The 24,437-nt window shown below is 43.7% G+C and overlaps 1 protein-coding gene across 1 annotated transcript in view; it reads right to left on the reverse strand.

Moving 5' to 3' along the window:
* Positions 1 to 779: 779 nt before the first annotated feature.
* Positions 780 to 24,437, reverse strand: part of DTD1 (D-aminoacyl-tRNA deacylase 1) — a 203,117-nt gene continuing 179,459 nt past the window's right edge. Inside the window, exons 5-6 of the mRNA XM_068279579.1 lie at positions 12,212 to 12,385; positions 780 to 946 (exon numbers count right to left, since the gene is read on the reverse strand). Of these exons, the coding sequence (XP_068135680.1) occupies positions 12,233 to 12,385 (153 nt within the window). The 3' untranslated portion in view covers positions 780 to 946; positions 12,212 to 12,232. The remainder of the gene's footprint in view (positions 947 to 12,211; positions 12,386 to 24,437) is intronic.

The raw sequence follows: 24,437 nt of genomic DNA on the forward strand, positions 1-24,437 counted from the left end.
ATGCTGCCACTGCACTTTGGAATTCCTTGCCACACCCAATCAGGACATTTCCATCCCTGGAAGCATTTAAATCCAAACTGAAAAGCTACCTGTTTAGTCTGGCATTTATGAACACCTGACTATTTCCTCCGTAACACAGTCTACCCTGCAACTATGTATTTATCTGAGACATACTGTATCTATGCACTTTTGAAACCTATGGGAGAAAAGCACTTTACAAATGTTTTTGTATTATTGTTATTGTATTAATATTTTTATTAGTTTGATACTCGTATTTTTCAGCTTTTTATGTGCATATACAATAGAAGCATTACAAAGAGCTTCTAACAGATACTGGTAGATAGGAGTGTTCATGTTTGCTGCATGTCCATGGGTTAGCTATGGGAATACATACTGAATGTTCTGGTCATGTTTGATTTGGGCTCAGGGAGAAGCAGAGAGATAGCTCTTCCTGTGGAAGGTAATCTAGCAGAATAGAAAAACATTTATTCCCCTACTGATTACCTAATTCCTCTACCTCTCTGGATGTAATTTGAGGCCCTGCTATTGCTAGTACCCAAATTACTGAGATTTAATTGTGGCGCCCACATCTGGCGTTGTTAATAAGTAACAAAGCCTCCTGCCCTGTGCTGTTATAATTACTCCTGCAGCATGGAGGGAGTTACTGGACAGAGGCTCATGGCAACTGTACTCTTAATGGAGTAAAGAGTGTGCTGATAAGTGAAAGGAAATGTATTATGATTATAGCCCCACATACAGTAAGTAGTAAAAAGCAGACGTTTACTTCCTTCAAAATATAACACCTTTTATTATTACATGGAGGGCTGCATACAAGCTGTAAGCATCACAAATGTACACACAGACAACATAAGGAAAACGGCTTCATTAAGACTGAATTGCAGAGCACGGTCCCTTTGTTTTCAGAAGTCTTGTTTTCTACATGTTCCTGAAAAAAAAAAGCAGTAAATGTTAGTTAGATGGGCCATTTCTGTCCTGCAAAAGTGTATCTGTTGAAATAGTAACTTAGAGTAAGAATGAGCAAGAACAGTTTTGCAAACAGTGGTGTGTATGGGGGTTAACTCACCAATGTTGATGCCTCTTGCCGCTGCACACTGCTCTCCATCTTCCTGACACGTCTGCCTTCACAGACGGATGTTCGGTTGTGAATGTGGAAGTGTTCAGAAATGGTGAGCAGCACACAGCACATCGGCAAGAGGCGGTGACACACACGAGTTAACCCTCTCAGCCACGGCCCGCATCCCCATAAACACCGGGACAGTTTACTTTTCACAAAACTGTTCTTTACTCTATACTAGAAATGATCAATCTCTCGGAAAATGTAATGAGAAGCATGTGATCAGTCTGACTAGGCAACTCAGTACAGTGTTGCTGGGACTAAGCGTTGCAAGGTGACAGTGGATAGCATTAACCATTTTCCCTCCCCCGGGACGAGTAACTGCGTCCCTGCAAAATGCCATAACTCTGTGCAGGGGCGTAGCTACTACGTCCCTCCCGCCGCGTCCCCTCCCCGCTCGCCCCCACCCCCCGCACTCGGTACCGCTGCTCATTACCGCCGATCGCCCGCCCCTAGATCAGTGAATGGGAAAACAAATCCCATTCATTGATCTAATTCCCCGTGTGAATGGCTGCAGCCGTCTATACAGATGGCTCTGCCATTCATAAATCCCGTACGCGTAGTGCTTCCGTTTCCGTACGAACAGTACGGAGCTGAAGTCATCACTGAGGACATCTTGTGGCCAAATTGTAATATTACACCCCCGCTTTTTTTTTTCAGTTTATTATCCCTAATTACCTTTTTTATTATTATTATTATTAACCCCTGACCTCCCACACTATTTAAAAAAAAAAAATTACAAATAAAAAAAAATACATAAATAGTTACCTTATGAACTTAACTTTTTTAATATGTATACAAAAACTGTATACTACAATTACTTTATAAATTATGGGCCTGTAATTAGGGATAGATGCAAAACGTAAAAAATGCACCTTTATTTCCAAATGAAATATTGGCGCCATACATTGTACTAGGGAAAAATTTTAACCGTTGCAATAACCGATACAAACGGGCAAATAAAATGTGTGGGTTTTAATTACGGTAGCATGTTTTATTTGGAAAATATAATGGCCGAAAACTGAGAAATAATTATTTTTTTTTTCAATTTTCTTCTTATTATTCTTATTAAAACTGAGTTAGAATAAAATAATTCTTAGCAAAAAGTACCCCCAAAGAAAGCCTAATCAGTGGCGAAAAAAACAAGATATAGATTGTTTCGTTGTGATAAGTAGTAATAAAGTTATAGGTGAATGAATGGAAGGAGCGCTGATGGGTGAAAACTGCTCTGGTTTTTTGAGAGGAAAAACCCTTCAAGGTGAAAAGGTTAATGCCTTGCAATGCTAAGTCCAAAGACACTATCTGCATGGATGTTGTCCCTCTGTTTTCTACAGTCACTCTGATTTCCTCCCATATCCCAAAAACATACAAATTGACTGCCCAAAAATTGTCCTTAGACTATGGACATAAGACTATGGTAGGGATTAGGTTGTAAGTGCCTCTGAGGGTCAGTTAGTGACAAGACTATGTACTCTGTAGACCACTGTAAAACATATCAGCATTATATAAATACAAAATAAATAATATCTATGACTGGCTGGTCATCATCAGATGAGCATGTCTTATTACTTCTGATATATGCTAAAACAGGAAGCAGAAGCTAGATAATAACACGTGACTGACCAGCCAATAAAAGACTTCCAAAATCAATCACCTGATCAAACTAATCACATGCTTCTCCATTATAGATCATCAAATAAATGTTGATAAATCTAGCTTGCATGCAAATTGTATGCAGCTTGGAATCTTGCCAGTCAAAAAAGTTGATTGACCCAATTCCAAATGGCATTAAATTTGCAAGCCTGAATTACAATCATCTCAGTGATCATCACCATTCTCTGCAGAATAAATTGATAATCTCCCTTCTTGATCTATTTTCTAGCATCCATCATGCAAAGACAGTCAGATCTGTGTTGGTTTCTACGTTCCACAAGACTGTTTCCCATAACTCAGGGCTCTGCTGTAATTTAAACTTACTGTACACACTTCTTACTGATTTGTTCCCTTTGGGCTACTGTACTTTGCATAATTCTCAAAGCTTTATTGAATAAGATTAAGCTTGTTCCACTCCTGCAAACCCTCATGTTGAACAGAATGAAGATTTTCATTGCAGATTAACACCATGAAGTGGAAATTCTATGTGTATCAGTGAGGTGTGGGAAAGACAGGAGAGTGCAAGGCAACACCTTGGATACCTACAGAGCAAAGGATCAAATGAAGCAAAAGGGTGATCTACTGTGTCAAAAGCTGAAGAGAGATCAAGAAGGATAAGTATAGAAATCTTTAAAGAGGAACTCCAGTGAAAATAATGTAGTAAAAAAAGTGCTTCATTTTTTACCATAATTATGTATAAATGATTTAGTCAGTGTTTGCTCATTGTAAAATCTTTCTGTTATAATTTAAGTAGGCCTCAGTTACTTGGCCTGAGTTTTATGTAAAAGGCTTGTCCGCAGTGTATGTCTTTAAAATAAATAGAGGTTTTGTGATGCAGGCAGAGGCATCTCAGGGTCTGCGTGTAGCAGAGGATACACGCAGATACTGAGAACATGTTCCTGAAAGAAGGCCATCGGCCACTCTGACCTCAACAGGAACAGTAAACATCGGCTATATTTACTAAACATCCACGTTCCTGCATATGGGTCAAATGCCTCATTGATTATTAATCAAGTAGGTGGGTATGATGACACCACGAGTGGGTCCACCAATAGACTGATATAGGGGGTGGCGAAGATGATGTCATATTTAACTCTTTCCTAGTCGGTATTAAATCTGGAGCGAGCAATGGAGAACTCACTTCTGCTTCTTCCTTCCGCACTAGCTCGCAAGGCCGACTGGGACCTCTAAGCATGTTCTTCCCTTATGTAATCTGATCTAATGTCTGCTGTACATAGGTAGTTTAGTGGAACGTAGGTTAGCAAGAAGTGCCTGAGTGACTTCAGTAGGGAGTCTAATCACGAGCTTGTAACGCAACATGAAGATTGGCATGGCTAGGATATGATTAATGTATCTATCTGCATTTCTGTAGTCCTGAATAAATAACGTAAACATTGAAGAAGCCTGAGAAAGTATATCTACTGTTTGCTGTGTGGAGAGTCAAGTGATCTCACAGTCTGTAAGACGATGGTGTCGAAGCAAGGTGATAAGAACAGTTTATAACAGTGGTGCTGAAATCCTTCCCTGCCTAGCAATACAGGCAGACGGGGCCGGGGCCGAAGAAAGTGGTTTCAAGATATTCCACAGCAAAACAAGCGGAATAGACGGACACGGACTGTAAAGCTTATCAAGCTGATACTGATAAGCTGGTGTGAGTGTGTGGGAGCCGAGCACACACGGGCTGAAATTCGAGGGAACCAGCGGCGAAACTCGTGGATGTTAAACTTTGGCTGTAAGTGCACGCAGTCATAGCCTAAACCGGATCACAGGTGACTGGAAGGCTCCGAGGCCAGCTGGCAGCTGCCGCTGGAGATCGATCCGCTGAGCCAGTGTGGGTACACAGAGATGACGCTCAGTAGTTCCAGGGATGATCCACTCAGTTTCGTGGAGTTGCCAAAAGCTGGTCGAATTAGCAGGCGTACGAAGTCCTCTGCTCAGGCAAGTTTGATTTACGTTGTATTTGGTGTTATAACAAGGAGAGGATAATGTGTTAATGTGTATATTCTGTGTTAATTGCAGTGTGGAGGCTGCGGGCTTCTCATCTCTCCTGTGCGTGAAGGGAGGGGTGAGGAGAGGTGCAGCTCCGATGTAAATACAGAATGTGTTTCCAGAGTTTATGCGCTTTGATTGTTTCTTAGGATTCGATGTTCCTGTGTGGCAGATGTTTTGTTTTCTCTTTCTCTGGGTTTTGTTTTGTTTTTCTCTCCCTGTCCAGAGAATGGGCAGGATGATAGATAAGGGGGGGGGGGGGGGGGGGGTCCCCCGTGGCAGAGGGAAACCATCAGTGTTAGTGGTGGACAGGGGAGAGAGGTAGCAGAGTAGACAGGAGAGAACAGTTGTAGAACTTAGAAGTAAGTTTTTTCTCGGTGAGCTGTTTTTTTTCTTTTCTTTTTTTTTTCGGGGAGCTGGGTGGACAGCCCTTGTCTCTGGGTAGCTGTGTAAGTTCGCATAGTGACAGCTGAGATAATGGGTGAGGTTTTTGTTTATCTTTCCTCCGTGCGTTTCCAGTCAGAGTTGCTAACATGCTTGTAAATATCTGCATCTGTTATGTTGTTCAGCCAGCTCGTCTGTTGTTCGTCTCAGCAGTACTAGCTGTTAAGATGGTTTATAGTTACGCTGCACGCTTGAGTAGTTCTGATCTGAGTTATGGCGGAGATAAACTGCAGATGATTTGTGTAGAGAGGGAGTTTCCCAAGTCCCTGGGTGAATAATCGCAGCTGGGAGGAAGTCTCCGGTCGTAGACAGTGTGTGTGGCGGAATGCTGATATTTTTTTTTTCTCTTCTCTCTGCACTGTGTATAACTATGCATAAAATGTTTGGTATGTGTGAGTTTTGTTTTCTCTCCTAAGATATAGGAACCAGAGGCTGCTATGGGAGCAGCCATCTTAGCTGGCAGTCCAGGACTCAAAATGGCGGCAGTGGAGAGAGCCCGCCCCCGAGAGTCATGGCCCCCACACGTCATGGCAGGGGGGGAGGAGGGGCTGGGGGGATCCACGTCACGTCAGGCTGTGCTCGCGGCTCCGGGCAGAGCAGCTGAAGGAAGGGGGTAGAAATACAGAGACATTCTCCTGTGTGTCTCGGTTCTCAAAGTATTTCCCCAGAGCTTTTCCCTGGGTCCATGGAAAGGAATGCCGGAATAGGAAGTGTTTCCCAGCTAGGTGCAGGGACACACGTAGCAGTGCAGATCAGGAAAGGGTCTGTACTGAGTTGCTTATGGGATTATTCCTGTAAGTGGGGCACCTTAATGGGTGGTGCAGCATAAGTTCCCAATAGAAAAGGGGGGACAGCGCATCAGGGGGGGTGCCGGAGTTGGAAAAAAAGGGAGTTGACCAATCCGTCGCCGCTGCTGCAGAGCGGTAACGTTTTTTTTCCGTTTTTTGTCGTGGACAGGGCCAGAGCTTGACTGAGTGGTCTATGCTGGGCTGGGGCTGTTTTTTTTTTGTGCGTTTTTTTTCGTCCACTGATTGGTCAAATATGTTTTTTCCAGCTCCTATCAATTGTAACACAAAGAACAAAAACTGACCGCAGTTCTTGGGGCAATTATACAGATGATAGAATTGCCATGTACAGAGTGACAGTGTATCAGTACGCTGTTTGCCATGTGACTACCTACCATGTGGGTATTCAGGGATCTGCATACAGGCATGCGACGCTGGTATGCTTAGCCCTGCACCCTGTGTAGTTTAAGTGCAAAGTGCTCCTTCCTACAAGGAGGCAGCCGTTTTTTTGTGTAGTTTAGGTGGTGGCACGGCAAACATTGGTCAGAGGGTACAACACACAGAACTTCTAGCAGAGCTGGTATCGCGATGAAGTTCTAGATAAGTAAATACGATAATGAGTAAGAGCATTGCAGGCTCACCTGCAAAGCAGCATCAGGTGTGGCATCCGTGATCTGTGCATGCGACGGCCGCGCATGGACAGATGAGGGGGGATGTGGAGTGAGCTGCAATGGGGTGAGAGCTTCCAAAGGTGAAGCGAGCTTCCAAAGGTGAAGTCCGCGGGAGCATATTTTAAACAGGTAAGTACTGAGGATAGTACTGAGGTAGGGGGGTGAAGTTTAACTCCAATCTACCAATAAGAGTAAACAGAGTTCATGAGAACCATAGAGCAACGAGATCAATTACGATACATATTGATCAATTTAAAGTGTACAGAGTACAAGCCGCAGGGCGAATCCAAAATCATTAATAAGAATTGATTTGTTTGTATTTCGATTTCAGGTGTTTGGCAATATGGAATGGAGACAGCTGCAGTGCTGGCAACAAGGATGGAGATATCAGTCGGATAAGCGAAAGGTTCCAGATGCCAATCTAAGCTTGGAGGAACACGAGATTCCTGAAATCGGAAAGAGACTAAAACACGAGATTCCTGAAATTGGAAAGAGACTAAAACACGAGATTTCGGAAATCGGAAAGAGACTAACAAAACTGTCTGAGCAAAGCATAATGCAAAGTGCTAATGTTTTTCTTTCCCAAGGTGGTGCTTTTATAATGAAGAGTACCATGCTGATGGTGATCCTAGGTTGCCATTCCGTCCTAGGAGAACGAAGAGAGGACATTCTCATGTATAATAAGGGGTTAATGAGAATGCAAGGCCCAAGCATGTTAATGTTGGGTGACAAAGGTACTAATCCTTTCACACCTCCCTCCGCTTGGCACAGATGGACCATGCAGGGACGGAGGAAAAGAGCATTTGTGCCAGGAGAAAACAAATTTCATGGCACAATGTGGGTGAAAGGTCTGAAGGGTCAGGTGTGCGGGCAGTGGGGATTGAATGGCAGTGTAAATCTGCTATTTAATACCACACTCCCAGAATCGACGCACCGATCCAAAGGTTTGTTAAAAGGTACATTGCCGTACAAGGGGTACGTGCAAAAGGTGGAGTGTGTGATTCAGGGGTACCTTGTCTTGGTTATGCAGAGTGAGATGGTTCCAGATTGGAGAGGAACGAGTAGGAGGCGTCAATTCTCCTGCCGGAGAGACGCGGGGGACAACATCACACTCTGGAGCTACCAACAGAGAGTGCCTCTGAAACAACTTTACACACGTAAAGGCTGGAAAGCCGAGGGTGGGTGGTTCTCGAAACAAGAAGTAAAAATCGAGATCAAGCCACATTTCCAGGTGACAAAGAGGGTGGGGAGAGCAGTCCCGGGGGAGGGAAAGCCCACACAGGGAACCCCATTCACACCACACGGGTCACAACAGGGGACGATATTACACAGTCCATATGCAACAGCTTATCCTCATGATAGTTGGGTAAGTGAAGAGGTACTCTTAATCGAACGATTGCAGAGAGTACAATCTTCCCGACCTCAGGTACATAGTGTGCCTCAGGAGATAAGGGGGGAAGAGGTCCAATCAGGACAGCTGGGGACATATTTTGTCAGCGAGAGATTGGACAAGGGGAGGTATATTAATTTTTCTGGAGAAGGATCTTTTGCATGGCAGCTTCGAGATGTTTGGGTGAACAAATGGAAACGGTGCAACATTCCTTTAGGCACCGCCACTTCCTTAGTTCCCACCTCAACCCGGGTCTTACACCAGGACCTGAGAGGTCAACCTTTTTTGGTGCTAGACGGGGAGGTGAAGCAAGTAGAGTTGTCCTCATGCGGGCAATTCTTGCAGAAGTACCTGCGTTGGCCGGGGCAAGTCAAATTTAGTGAAGAAGCCTGCAGGCTCAATAACGCAGAATGCGAGGCTACCATTCAAAAGATCCACCCTGAAGCCCAACCGATAGTTCCGGTGGCTGAAGGAAAGGTTTGGTTTTTTAACATAAGTTCTAATGATACATTCAAGGTATATTCTCATAATTGTTCCAATAAGGGGGAGTTTCCAAGGGGAACATATTGTGGGAGCGGAGATCCCATATGAATCCAGTCATCCAGGTTGGATGACGTTGTTTCTCAAATTGTTAAGAGAACATGACATGGGACAAAGGGGAACAGGTTTTGATCCAAGACGACCACATTTTGTTACAAAGGTTAAACAAACAGTACACTAAGTTAGAGGTAAGATTTCACCATGATACAGGTGATCTTCACGAGGTAGAATACAAAAATGAGCAGGTGAGTTCCAGTCTGACCTGGTGGACAAAGGTTCCGGTGATGTTCCAGGGACACTCGGACTGGGCCTCTGCGGTTCTAAAGTTCTTTCTACACCCACTGGTCGTCTGGATGGGGATGACAACTTTAGGCATCATTATCCAGGTGAGGTTGCGTGTTAAAATTATGTAAAACAAATTAACCTGGTTCAGAGATTGGTGCCTCATAAACAATCTCCTGAACCAATAGTTTAAATTAAGGGATATACAGGGTTACGGGTATAGGTTTAGTAGTACCTGTGATGGAGCTGATTGTATAAAGGCGCTCTTTTAGAAGGCACCTGGCACTGCTCCGTTTTGTAACAACCAAACGAGTTTCACTTTTCTGTGGTCATGCAAGTTTGTGAGTGATACGCAAGTGACGCAAATGCTGAGCATGTGGTATAGAGGGACTTAGAAGTAGGGCATCCCCAGAGAGCCTGGTTACAGGAAGACCAAGAGGTCTTGCTCTCTCTCTTCCAGGAATAACCGCCTAGAGCAGAGAAGTTGTGTGAGCACGAACATCGAAAAGTGAAACATAAAAGAAAGAAACCAGGTACTGGGAGGTTCAGATGCTGGGATCTGCGGGTCAAGCCGTTTTAGGGGGGATTGTTATAATTTAAGTAGGCCTCAGTTACTTGGCCTGAGTTTTATGTAAAAGGCTTGTCCGCAGTGTATGTCTTTAAAATAAATAGAGGTTTTGTGATGCAGGCAGAGGCATCTCAGGGTCTGCGTGTAGCAGAGGATACACGCAGATACTGAGAACATGTTCCTGAAAGAAGGCCATCGGCCACTCTGACCTCAACAGGAACAGTAAACATCGGCTATATTTACTAAACATCCACGTTCCTGCATATGGGTCAAATGCCTCATTGATTATTAATCAAGTAGGTGGGTATGATGACACCACGAGTGGGTCCACCAATAGACTGATATAGGGGGTGGCGAAGATGATGTCATATTTAACTCTTTCCTAGTCGGTATTAAATCTGGAGCGAGCAATGGAGAACTCACTTCTGCTTCTTCCTTCCGCACTAGCTCGCAAGGCCGACTGGGACCTCTAAGCATGTTCTTCCCTTATGTAATCTGATCTAATGTCTGCTGTACATAGGTAGTTTAGTGGAACGTAGGTTAGCAAGAAGTGCCTGAGTGACTTCAGTAGGGAGTCTAATCACGAGCTTGTAACGCAACATGAAGATTGGCATGGCTAGGATATGATGAATGTATCTATCTGTATTTCTGTAGTCCTGAATAAATAACGTAAACATTGAAGAAGCCTGAGAAAGTCTATCTACTGTTTGCTGTGTGGAGAGTCAAGTGATCTCACAGTCTGTGAGACGATGGTGTCGAAGCAAGGTGATAAGAACAGTTTATAACACTTTCCTCTCCCCGATTTACATTCTGACATGTATTACATGGTGACATTGTTACTGTGGGCAGGTTATCTAGCTGCTCCTAGCTGTTTTGGCTGTTAGAGACAGCTGTAAACAGCCATTTCCTGTCTGTGAACATTGTTACATTGTGGCAGTTTGCCCAGAGTACCGCGGTACTCAGAGTTTCTTGTGGGAGGGGTTTCAGCACAAAATCAGTCATACAGCGCCCCCTGATGGTCTGTTTGTGAAAAGCATTATATTTACCATGTAAAAGTGGGTATCAGCTACTGATTGGTATAAAGTTCAATTCTTGGTTAGAGTTTCTCTTTAAGGGGCCCATACACTGGTCGATTTCAGCCATCGATTAATTCTATTAATTCTAATCGGCTGCAAATCATTCTAATGGGGAATTTGATAGAATTTCTGATCGATCGATAGATTCTATCAAATTCCCCATTGGAACGATTTGCAGCCGATTTCTGGCAGCTTCTTGCAGGCAGCAGATCGATGGCCCATGGAGTTGCATTGGATCTAATGGTCCAATAATGCATTTAGATCGATTTCCAATAGATTTCATTCTGAAATCTATTGGAAATCTGTTCCTAGTGTGTGGCACACATTAGATAGATTCCTGTCAGATTGGACTTGACAGGCATCTGCCAGAAATCTATCTGATGGTCGAATCTGCTGCAAATCTATAAGTGTATGGCCACCTTTAGACTTTAGAAATAATAAATAAGTAGTTGATCACTTTGCCATGGGCTGTTTGGCTGGAGTGATTTAGGCTCAAGCCAGATTATAGTTGACTGAACATGGAGTTATTGGTGGGGTGGCACAACAAATCTGAGTGAATATAATGCTGGAGTAGGTGGGAAAAGAAAGCAAGGAGAAAAAGTGCGGCGCGCTGCCTGGATAAGTAAATATGCCAGTCGGTAAGTGAACATGCCCCAAGGGGTTAATGGGCTAGGTACTGCCAGTGTGGGGGGAGTTTATATTTAACATGTGACACATTTTGAAACTTTTTATTTTATTTTAACGTCACTAACTTTCCTTGAATGACTGCTGCTCTTTACTATAGCAGCAATCATTCACACACTGAGCAGGTGCGCACGCGTGCACGAGCACAGATGACAGGGAGACTCGACAGTTGAGCCGCAGTCCATACCCAGCCCCCAATCGTGGATTGTTCTTTAGTGAAGACGTTATATTCTTCTGCTCTCTCATTGGTCTGTCGGGTAGCATGACATCATGTGACCCTAAAGAGCTAATGTGGAGCTGCCAGCCAAAAGCGAGACATCCCTGCCCATCAAGGTGTGGTTATTCCTTAGCAAAAGGATATCAACCTATTACAAATGTGCTAATGCAGTAGCAGTGACATGTGTATATGTGTGTGTGTCCCACCTTGTTCTGTCTCTTCTTAAAGGGAACCTAAACTGAGCAGGATATGGATTATTTCCTTTTAAAATAATACTAGTTGCCTGCCTTTCCTGCTGATCCTGTGGCTCTAATACTTTTAGCCACATCCCCTCAACAAGCATGCAGACCAGGTGCTCTGACTGAAGTCAGACTGGATTAGCTGCATGCTTGTTTCTGATGTGATGCAGTCACTACTGCAGCCAAACAGATCAGCAGTGCTGGCAGGCAACTAGTTTTATTTAAAAGGAAACATCAATTTCCCTCTCGGTTTCCTTTAACTCTCCACCACACCTCTCTCTCTCTCTCTCTCTCTCTCTACCACCTTGTTTCCACCACCACTCTTCTCTCTCTCCCAACAACCCCTTTTCTTCTATCTCCCCTCTCTGTTTCCCCTTTCTTGATTGACTCTCTCTCTTTCTGTTACTCTGCCCCGTGTCTGCCCCACATGTCCACATTCACCTATACTCCTCGCAAACCAGTGATTTATTATTTTTATATTCCACCTGTGCTCAAACGAACACACTTCTGCCAATATTCATATTAAATGTTACTTCACCTGCTATGAATTACAGATTCATTATGGCTCTCTCTCTGAGGAGACATCTCCCTCAGCGCCACTGCTTGCATTGGGGTCATTCTTACTGCAGGGGGCACTTCTTTCCCTGGACTCTGAGGGAACCTTGGTTCTTGTCTTTTCTTTCCTTTGTTGTTGCTTTTCAAGTTTGGCAAGCTGTAAGAGAAATAAGACAAAAATGACAAACGATGAAAAGTTGATCTGTGAGGGCCAATCACATATGCAGCAGTGCCTAGTTATGTGTACCACTCGATGATCTGCACCAGTGAATAGGACCAACCATTCACTGCACGAAACAGCGGTACATTTTTTTAACTGCGTCACCACTATAGGTACGGACAGTGCATTGTGTAGTAGAGGATCCCTGGGCAGTAGTGATAGCCAGGTCTAGGAAAATCATGTAATCAGTGTGGTCAGGTGGTTGATATGCAGGGGCATAGCAATAAGGGTTGCAGAGGTTGCGACCGCATCAGGGCCCTTGGGCCAGAGGGGCCCTTCACCTCCCTCAACTGCAGTATTAGCTCTCTATTGGTCCTGTGCTCATAATAATCCCTTCTATAGATACTTTGAATAGTGGTAATCATTAACAAACTGCTCCCCATCCCCTTCTTGCACCTCTAACACTGTAGTTGCCATTGGCAGGTTTTGGTGCGCTGTATTAATTGTTATGTATAGAGTGCTTGGGGGGCCCCATTGTAAAATTTGCAACGGGGCCCACAGCTCCTTAGCTACGCCCCCGTTTTTTGAAAATATATTTTATTGAACTTTTCAAATATATTTAACATGCAAAACATTACATAACCCAAGTACCTCCCACCCCCCTTCCCACACAGTCTTCCCACCGTCTCCCCAGATCGACCCTCCTCCCTCCACCCCACGTTGTATCCATAATAAATATGGAATATCTCCAATTGGCACTTGAGAAACTTATGGCTGAATCAAATATCAATATCAAAAGTTTTTAACCATTTTTTCCACACCTTATAAAATGTTTTAACAGAACCACGATTTTCATATACATTTTTATAGATCGGTAAATCGAGATTTACAGAAGATTTAAATTCTGCAATAGAGGGCGCTTCTGGTCTCTTCCATGCAAGAGCAATTGCTCGCCTAGCATAGAAAAGCAGGAGCTTAGTAAGAAATAATTTTTTGTCACTAAGAGTGGTATCCCCAAAGTGGTTGAGTAGCATAGCGACAGCTGTGAAAGGGATCTGTGGACCAATCACCTCTGTTAACAGATCATGCACCTGTGACCAGAACTGCTTAATCCACCTACATTCCCAGATGATATGGAAGAATCCTGCTCCCTCTGCCTTACATCTCCAGCATGCGTCCTCAACATTAAGCCCCATTCGGGAGAGTCTTCGGGGAGTGTAATAGCTACGCCACAGTTGATATGGAAGTCTCTGATCAAAAAGATCACATGCCTCTTCATGTGTTCTCCTAGACATGACCATCACTACTGGGCAGAAGAGGCAAGGGGTTAATGCAGAGTTTGAAGTGTGAACGGGCCCTCAGGAAGTGCAGTGTTTATATTTATATTGTAGAGTTATAGTTGAGTATGAGTATATACTCAACTATAAGTCTACAAATTTATGTCTGACTCACTAAATCAAAGGATAGTGTTGACTTGTACTCGAGTCATACCTACATTTCTGACTCACAGCAGAGGAGGTCATGGGCGCACCTCTCTCTCAACCTTTGCAGATCGCGTTGCAGTGGCCAGCATGCTTTATAAACCCCTCCCACCGACACCGTTTGCTTGGGAAAAAAAAAGTTGTATAGCTTACTTTTGATATGAGAATGGTTTATCCACTGCCTGTGAGAAACTGTCATTTTTATCAACCAATGGCTGCAACACTGAGTACATTAAGTAATGTATGTATTGTTAGTGACAGTCCAAGTTGCATCAATTTACCCAGTGGGAAGTGACACTTGATAAAGGAAGAAAACTCAGGTCTGAAAGTCCTGGCCATGACAATTAACATGAAAGGGCAGTGGGGGGAGATACCAGTATGCAGTGCTTACTAAGGAGGGGGAGTGGACAACTGCTACATTCGGGGAACTGGAGGAGTTAATGGCTACACTTAAGGGCCAGGATGGGTTAATGGCTGCAATACTGTATGCAGTGCGGTCATTAACCCCTCCTACTCCCCAAGTGCAGCCATTAACTTTGCTGGGTAGACTTATACTTGATTCAATAAAGAATTCCAACTTAGGAGGGTCAAATATTGTGGTCGACTTGTACATGAGGTCAACTTATTTTCGAGGATATACAGTAAAAAGTCAGGGGAAAAAAATACAAGGTTCTTTTTACAGCTAAACACAGATCACATTTTGTTTTGCTGCTACACTTTATTTATTTTAATTTTTTTCAGTTCGAATTTTGGCAGACTAAATACAATTGCACATAATTGAATGTGTTATAACTTGATTGTCTTATTGATTTGATGATCACAGTTTGTGCTGTCCTATGCTGTCCTTCACCACTATTTATGCTTCATAATTCAATCCTGGAAGTGCCACAGCTGTCAGGACGTTTGATTTCATCGGATGAGGCTACTTGACAACATTTATGTGGAAGCATCAAAGACACTGTAGCCATAAAAGACACGGCGTGAGAGATTTGTGATTGTGCTGCGACGTTATTTTCCCACACAGCTGAAACCGAGTGCCTTTATCTTGCTACAGCGCTGCTGTGATACAAGAACAATGCTATGCAATAGGTGCAATGAATAGTACAGGAAGACACAAAAGCTCATATACGCTGTGTGTATTCATACCTAAAAAAACACATATTCCCAGCCTGGCCTATGACATTAGTCAAATATTAAAAGAATTGCGTGTTTTTTTTATTCATGTATTATGTTCGGTACTAAAAAATGTTTTAATAATGTTTTAATGAAGTAAGCATGAAATATTACCAATTGCTATTTTACGTGTTACCACCTGCAGCCAGCAGGTGGCCCTCCAAACAACCTTCAAAGATTGGCAAATGTAAAGGGAAACAGAAATGTGAGACCTATTATTATTACTCATTTACAAAGCACCAACATATTCTGTGGACCTATGGAACCTGCCATATTTATTTCCTTTTAAACAATACCAGTTGCCTGGCAGTGCTGCTGATCTTTCAGGTCAGTAGGGTCTAGATTACACATCTGAAACAAGCATGCAGCTAATCTTGCAAGCTTTGTCATAGAGATCTGATCTGCATGCTTGATCAGGCTCGTGGTTTAAAGTATTAGAGACCGAAGACCAGCAGGACAGCCAGGCAATGTGGATTATATAAAAGGAAACATGTCAGCCTCCATGTCCCTCTCACCTCAGGTTCCCTGTGTTAATTATTGGTAATCGGGCGCACAAGAGGTGAATTGGACATTTGATGCGGTAGTAGCTGATTGAGTGCTACATAGGAAATAATGGTTATAGATGCTCAGCTATGATTAGTTGTCACTTAGGTGACAGAGCTGGCAGGGGTTAGTGTTAGGCACTACGTGGGAGGGTTAGTTTTAGGCCTCTTTCACAGTGCAACGTTAAAGTCGCACGTTATAAAATACTTAACGCAGAGTAACGCACAGCAATGCAAAGTCTGTGCAACATTCACAGTGCACACGTTCCGTTAGTGTGTAACGTGTAACAATAACAATAATATTTATATAGCGCTTTTCTCCCTGGGGACTCAAAGCGCTGTGACCCTGCATTATGCAGTCTCAAAGGCTCGGGAAAAGAGGTGAGTTTTTAGCCTTTTTTTAAAGCTGTCCAGAGAGGGAGCCTCTCGTACTGATTGTGGAAGTGAGTTCCATAGAGTAGGGGCTGCATAGGAAAAGGCCCGAGCACCAAATGTTAAGTGTACCCTGGGAATAATCAGCTTCATCTTGTTGGCAGAGCGGAGGGTGCGTGGAGGGGCATAAAGTTCCAATAGATCTGCTATGTATTTGGGTCCCATGTGGTGTAGAGCCTTGAATGTCAGCAGGCAGATCTTAAAATTGATTCTCCATTTTACTGGTAACCAGTGAAGAGTTTGCAGTACTGGGGTGATGTGTGAGCTGCGGGGGGCAGTGGCTAGGAGTCTGGCTGCAGCATTCTGTACTAGCTGTAAGGGGCGCAGAACCTTTTCTGTAGATCCAATGAACAGGGCGTTGCAGTAGTCTAGGCGGGAGGATACAAATGCATGAACCAGGGCAGGTAGGTCTTCAGCTGGGATAAGGTGTTTGATTTTCCCTATATTTCTTAGATGGAAGAAGGAAGACTTGACGACAGCTGATATCTGCTGTTTGAGTTTTAGATTTCCATCCAGGATCACCCCAAGGTTTCGCACAGAGTCTTTATACTGTACAGTATCTCCCCCAATTGCTAGTTTGAGGTGGTGAGCGTTTTGAACTTTATCCATCATGTGTGGACCACCTACCACCAACACCTCTGTTTTGTCAGAGTTCAACCTCAGCCAGCTGGTGTTCATCCAATTTTGTAAATCCACTAGACACGCATTTATGGATGCTGATGGGTCTTGGGTGCCAGGCTTGAAGGACAGATACAGTTGTGTGTCATCTGCATAACAATGGTATCCTAGGCCATAGTTCTGGATTATTTTGCCCAGTGGGAGCATGTAGACTGCAAAGAGTAATGGTGATAGTACAGAACCCTGTGGAACTCCATAGGGAAGTGGCACTGGATTTGAGTAGTGTGTGCCCAGACATACTTGCTGTGTCCTGCCAGATAGGAAGGTCTGAAACCAGCTAAGAACAGTACCCCTTAGGCCACAGTAATTCTTCAGTCGCTGGATTAGTATTTCATGATCCACAGTATCAAATGCTGCAGACAAGTCAAGAAGAATCAAAATTGAGCAATCACCCTTGTCCCTTGCAGTAAGTAGATCGTTCATTACTTGGACTAATGCCGTTTCAGTGCTGTGCCTTTTCCTGAATCCTGACTGAAAAGTATCAAAGATGTTATCTGTAAGCCTGGCTTCCAGCTGGTTGGCGACTACTTTCTCGATAACTTTTGATAGGAATGGTACGTTCACCACCGGTCTGTAGTTGGTTACAGAATCAGGATCTAGTGATGGTTTCTTCAAGAGGGGTTTTATGATCGCTTTCTTTAGTTCTTCTGGGAAAAGTCCACTTTGCAAGGAGCACTGAGTGATTTTGTGAAGTGCTGGCCTGATCAGCTCTGGGCACTGCATTAAGGATCCAGTTGGGCCAGGATCCAGGTCGCAGGTAGTGGGGCGGAGACTTTGAATGAGAATTCCAAAATCTTCTTCACTCAAATTTTCAAAGACTTGCCATGGTGGTACGGTAGTAGGCAGATGCAAAGTCCAGTGGTCAATTGATGTTGGTGTAATGCTGGCACGGATGGTAGACACCTTGTTTGTGAAGAAGGCAGAGAATTCTTCACACCTTTCCCTAGAGAATGTGGTTGGGGCTTTTAGGCAGGAAGGATTGCAGAGTGATTCCACTGTGTGGAAGAGTTGACCAGCTCTGTTGTTGGCTGTAGATATTTTTTGCGAGATAAAGTCTGATTTTTTCTTGGTTATTGCTTGTTGGTATTGTCTGAGGTGTTGCATTAGGCTAGATTTGTGCTCCTCAGACCCCGATTTACGCCACTGTCTTTCAAGTCTGCGCCCTTTCTTTTTTAGATCCATGATGGTTTTGTCAAACCAATTAGCTTTCTGCTTTTTGGTTGCCGATTTGGTGCGCCATGGGGCAATACTGTCCAGTGTTTCATATATCGTGTTGTTGTACTGGGTTACTAGAGTGTTTGGGTCCATTTGACTGTGGAGCAGATTTGTAAAATCCAGGTTGGCAGTTATCCTCTCCGGTGTTAATTTATTCAGGGGACGGATTTTGATTGTTTCTTTAGGGAGCTGCTTGATAGGGTGATGTTCAATAGTAAACTGTATTATGTGATGGTCTGACCACACCACTGGGGTTACTGTTATGTTACTAATGTCCATTCCAAGGTGGAACAGTAAGTCTAGCGTATGCCCTCCTCTGTGGGTAGCAGATTTTACAACTTGTGTGAAGCCTAGTCCACCCATGAGATTTATTAGTTCATTTGCATTTTGTGATTGAGTGTTATCAGCCCAGATGTTGAAGTCACCAAGGATGATCCATCTCGGATAAGACAGAGTTAGCATTGCCAGGAGTTCTGAGAATTCCTGTAGGAATGGGTCAGCATCTTTGGGGGGACGATAAACCACTAAAATTCTGAAGCCTTTACCAGCTGAGATCTGGGCACCTATACATTCAAAAGACTTTGTTGAGCCAACATTCAGGGCTCTGAGCTGCAGAGTTGTTTTGCCACAAATTGCTACACCCCCCCCTCTGCGGTCTCGTCTTCCCTCACTTAGGACTGAGTAATTGTATGGGATGGTTGCTTCCAATGTGGGGCCCGCATTGGCATCAATCCAGGTTTCAGTGATGCATGAAAAATCGCATGTCTGAATAAGGTCCGCAATAATGGCTGTCTTATTGTTTATAGAGCGGGCATTGCAGAGCAATGCGGTGACTGCATGGGGCTTAGCATTGGCGACTGGGTTCACTGCCGGGGTGTTACTGCATTTCTGACTAGGGTCATGGTAACTTCTGCTACTTTCAGCCTCTGATTTACAGTACACATCACTGGAGATCGCTGGAAAGTTCTTTCCCTTGAATGGGCCTGGGTCCCTGAAGTTGGACTGAGTCTGAGTGTGGCATTTTTTATGGGCCTGGCCACCTTTTTTTCCTCTGTGCGTTTTATTTAAAATCCCTAGAGATTGCAGCAAATTAGCTTGTTTTTTCCCAATGTGAGATGCAGCTCTTGATGGCCTGAGAGCTAGTAAGAAGCTGGCTGTATAGATTAACATTTCTCTTTGGGAAGGAATGGGTTAAAGGGAAGGTCCAAGCAAAATAAAAAATGAGTTTCACTTACCTGGGGCTTCTACCAGCCCCATGCAGCCATCCTGTGCCCTCGTAGTCACGTACTGCTGCTCCAGTCCCCCGCTAGCAGCTTGCCGACCTCGGAGGTCGGCGGGACGCATTGCGTACATTTTTACGCATTCCCGCTAGTGCAGAAACATTAACACATACATTTTTACGCGTTACTAGTTCAATGCGTACATTTTTGTGCATTAAACCAGTAATGCGTAAAAATGTATGTGTTAATGTTCCTGCACTAGCGGGAATGCGTAAAAATGTATGCAATGCGTCCCGCCGACCTCCGGGGTCGGCAAGCTGCCAGCGGGGGACTGGAGCAGCAGTGAGTGACTACGAGGGCACAGGATTGCTGCATGGGGCTGGTAGAAGCCCCAGGTAAGTGAAAGTGCATGCGCAGTAGAGCACGGAGGACGTCCGATGACGTCAGAGCGCCGGCGTGGGACGCAGAAGTTCCGGGCCTTGGAGCGCAGAAGAGCCCGACCTGGCAGCCGGCCTGGCCAGGTCGGGCGCGCCACCGGAAACCACCGGGAGCCTGCGGAGCGGCGGCAAGGGCACCTCCTGCCTGCCACGGGCTGGAGGAAGCCCCAGGTAAGTGGAATTTGATTTTTATTTTTTACCCACCCTCCCTGAACCTTCCCTTTAAGTAAGCTCTTCCCTTTTGATTGTTGTTGTTTATCAGTGGGGGGTAGACAAAAGCAAACTGCTAGCCTTGTGAATCTGCTAGGAGGTGTGAAAATTCCATTGATATGCAGAAACATGGGGCCTACTAAGGTTCACTTAGAAAGGTAATGGAGTCAATATAATTTCAGCCTCTGAATGCATTTAAGTATTTGTACAGTCTGCAAAAAACGGATTGCCAGCTGGGAGATATTACTGGTGTTTGGGGAAGGAGGATGAATTTCCTTACCTTGGGAAGAGGACTTGGGAAGGTAGGAGGTCTGCTTGCTGTGTTGCCTGGACATGCTTTTTTGATGTGTTGGTTTGTTTGAAGCTGTGGACCTCATGAGTATCCTGGTGGAGAAATCCTATTCCATTGTGTGTCCTTGTAGGAGTAGAGAAGGCTTTTGTTTGTTTGTGTGGATTATCAGCTTCCCAATCCCATGCAGGACTCCAAAACCAAGGTCAGCTACACAGGACTTTGATGGTGAGTACAATCCAGCTTGTAACTTAGCCATCCATAATCTTCCACGTTTCCCAGAAGGTTCCAGTTGTAGCCAGAGATGTCATGGTGCAGAAACTCTAAGTATTTTTGTTCCTTCTGTGCATATATGAGATTAATGCTTCCCAGAGCCGAGACAAGGTGTGGAGCAGGTAAAAAGAGAGGCTGCCATCTTGAGCGCTATTAAAAAGTGCTGCATGCTGTGCGTTTAGCAATGTATCTGCTGTGTTATGTGTGTTGCACATGCTCAGTAATGTTTTTTTATTTTTTTTTAAATGTAATGCATGCGCCGTTTTCGTTCCATCAGTGTGCGACGAAAACGGAGCACCAAGAGACACATAACGCAGTGCAAAATAACGTCCAATTTCATAACCTACATGCGCTGCGTTAGGGGCACGTTGTGCGACTTTAACGTTGCATCAAACGCAACGTTCCACTGTGAAAGAGGCCTTAAGGTGCCCAGTAATGGTACAATATTTTCGATTCGATTTTTACTATTGAATTGTACAGAAACCATGTGGAGAGAACGATTCTATGGTCGATTTGAATAGAAAATTTAGTCGAAAGGAATGTTGGATTTTGCAATTTTATCGAAAAAGAAAGTGTGCTCTAATTCTCTGGTTTATGTGAAAAATCAATATTTACCTTCTCATTACTTTTGATTTCACAAATCGGCAGCAGCAGGTTGAGTGCAGCAGCAGATTGACGACGCATAGCATTATATTGGATCAATCAGTGCAATGCTGCGGTTCAATATATTTTTAACAGATTTCACACTGAAATCTATTAAAAATCGTTTCCTAGTTTGTGGCACAGATTAAATTTGAGTGCGATCTATCTGATGGTCAATTCTGGTGGCTATCTATAAGTGTATGGCCAACTTTAGATTCTCTTATTACAAATAACTGTGAGGCCTTGTTCACATCTAAAATCGCTATTGCTGATGCCAGCGTTTTGCGATTTTGTGCGCCATTATTTTTAACGCCTCCCGGGGCTTACCTGTGCGGTGCGATATTTGTAAAGTGCTCTCTAAACGTTTTTGCACAGCGATTTGTTTTTTCACTTCGTGAGGAGAATTCAGGAAGTGAACTCTTCGACCTGGAAAATAATAAATACAATAAGCTTGATTCACAAAGCGGTGCTAACCTACTTAGCACGTCTAAAGTCTTTAGACGTGCTAACCAGGGTGCTAAGTAGGTTAGCACCAGATTTCTCAATCAGATCACGCACAAAGTTTTGCGCGCGCAAAGTCCTATGCGCATGCTAAGTCCCATAGGCATTAATGGGCACTTCGCGCGGAGCGCCCTGCGCTCTGTGCAGTGCACGCGTAAAGTTTACGCGCATAAAGTTTTACGCGCGGAAAGTTCGTTTAGACGTGCTAAAGGGGTTTTCACAGGCGTGCTAACAGTTAGCACCGCTTTGTGAATCAAGCCCAATGTATTTATTCAAAAAAAGCGCTTGGGAAATCACTATACAAATCGCTTTTTCAAGCGTTTTGCGATTTCCCTATACCATCCATTGAGGCAAATTGCCCCAACAATGGTTCAGGCAGCGCTTTGGTAAGCGGATCGGAATAGAACGGCTCATATATGAGCACTCTCATAGGGAATCATTGCATAAGCGCTTTTTCGCCGGCGCTTAAAAAAAGCCAAAAGTGCCCTTAGTGTGAACAAGCCCTAATACTGAGTAGTGTTTCGTCACAATTTCATTAGCAATGATTTCATCCACTTTGTGTTAGAATTAATATCACAGATATATATATTTAAATAAGCCCGCTGGATGTAATTTAAACAGGAAAAATGCGCAGCACGTTTTAGCAGTCAAGTTAAATAATATATGATAAGTGATGCCATAATCTAAGCACAAGTATATGCCATGACTTTCTGTGGCACTGCTCAACACCCATCCTTCCTGCTTCATCATATACTCTTGTACATTAATCAATTTTTAACATGCATTTCCGTCTCCCTACTCCCACATAATCAAGGAGTGGAATTAAATGTACAGATGCAGTGAATCCCGCATACAAAAGGGAGTTTAGTTGCCGTGATTGTGCTTCTCCAAGTGGAAAAAGATCTTTAACCTGTTCTGGGTCCCAGCAGTGAAATCGCAGCAGTAGATTACATGTGAGTATAAAATAACCTGGATGTCAGATTAAGGAAATGAGGCACTTAGGAGGTTAAGGCCTCATTTCCCAGCCTGCGCTGTGGGCAACGCAGGTGGCAATGGTGACTCTGGCAGCACTGTGCTGTTTTGTGATTTTCCCAGAAGCGCTTGTAATCGCATTCATTTATAATGAATGGCTTTGCACCGCAAACGCACAGAAATGCATGTAACCATGCGTTGCGATTCTGCGCGCATGGATGGGGTCCTCAGACAGTGCAGTCTATGCACTTCTGATTTCCCTACAGATTGCTTTACTGTGCATTACTGAAAACACAACCAGCAACGCACAACTGGAAACTAAGGGCCCATTTCCAAAAAATCACAATGTGAATACTCATATTAGCACTGAAACCAATGCAGTTCAATTGAGTCGTTTCCATGGAATGCCTTTTTACAAATGCATTGTGATGCAGAAAAAATTTGGACTGCATACAACAGATTTCCGCACCATGCAATGCCCTGCATGATAATCGTGATTCATAAAAGTCAATGCAACTTTTCGCTTTCTCAATGCAAACTTTCACATCCATTTTACCTTCTGACATGCTTCTTCCTGTTTCCTGTGTAGTCACAGTGATGTCAATGTTTTGCTATCGAGATCAAAAAAAGCAGATGTGAAAATTTGCATTCATAAAAACGCTCATAAAAATGCATGTTCACAATTCCGCATTAAAAATGCATTTCCACAACCGTACGCATGTGAGCCAGGGGAAATAAGCCCTAAAGCAGAAAGTCTATAACTGGTTTATAACTGGTTTATAACTGGTCCGTTCCCACTTGTCCTAGTGTTATATGAATGCGATTTTCCACATGCATGATTCTGTGTTCTCAATTGTTGTGTTCTTTATAGAACACAAACTTTCGTGTTATTTGTATATGCGCTTGTATGCAAAATTTTGCGTTTTGATTTTTCCTATAATACCAATGAAGTTCATTTGCATGCAAATCCATCTAATTAAATTCAAAATCATCTGCATATTTTCTGCATTTTCATTAACTTTCACTGAAACACGGATCACGCACCTGCCATCCAAATTTCAAACAAAAAAAAATTTGAAGATGACATTTTACACAAAATCTGAAATACTTCCAAGGAAGGAGTGGCAGAAGAAATATCCACTTTTATTGACAGGGCCGGCGCTTCCTGGTAGTTCAGCTGCCTTGAAATATCTCACCTGTCTTGGTGTCTGCTCCGTCTCGATCTCCGTCTTTAGCCACGCGGCCTGCCTCTTCTCTATGCCTGGTTCATGTTATTTACATATAACATGTGCCGGATGGACAAGACACAGGCATCTGAGCTGAAGAAGTAAAAATCGGGAATGAGCAGCCGCCGGGAAAGGTGAGATATTTCAAGACAGCTGAACTACCAAATGGGTTCACTGGGAGCAGACTGGGAGAACACCGGGGCGTCCGGCGGCACGGGGGCCCCGGGAGCTGACTTTTATGGGGGTGCAAGTTACTTTTGCCCCAGGGCCCCTTTGTGGCTTAAACCAGCCCTATTTATTGAGGCACAAACAGAGTAGCAAAAGATTACAGTGGGCTAACATGTTTCGGACTGCACATCCTTAGTCATAGCCTTACAGACATAAGTTACATAGTTGTTTAAATTTAAAAAGGACATATGTCCATTGAGTTCAACCAGACAATAAAGATGACATATATAAGCATATTTAAATACAAAAACACACCCACCATGGGCAGGTTGCCAGGTAAACTGATGAACTCCTTAAAGGGGAACTTCAGCCTAAACAAACATACTGTCATTACGTTACATTAGTTATGTTAATTAAAATAGATAGGTAATATAATCTCTTACCCACCCTGTTTTAAAAAAGCAGGAAAATGTTTGTGATTTCATGGGGGCAGCCATTTTTTTCATGGCGGCAGTCATCTTTTTGGTTGAAAGGAGGTGACAGGGAGCATGACACACAGTACCAACTGTCCTGTGTCCTGATCACTCCTC

Source organism: Hyperolius riggenbachi, chromosome 4 (assembly GCF_040937935.1).
Source record: "Hyperolius riggenbachi isolate aHypRig1 chromosome 4, aHypRig1.pri, whole genome shotgun sequence".
NCBI classification, from domain to species: Eukaryota; Metazoa; Chordata; class Amphibia; order Anura; family Hyperoliidae; genus Hyperolius; species Hyperolius riggenbachi.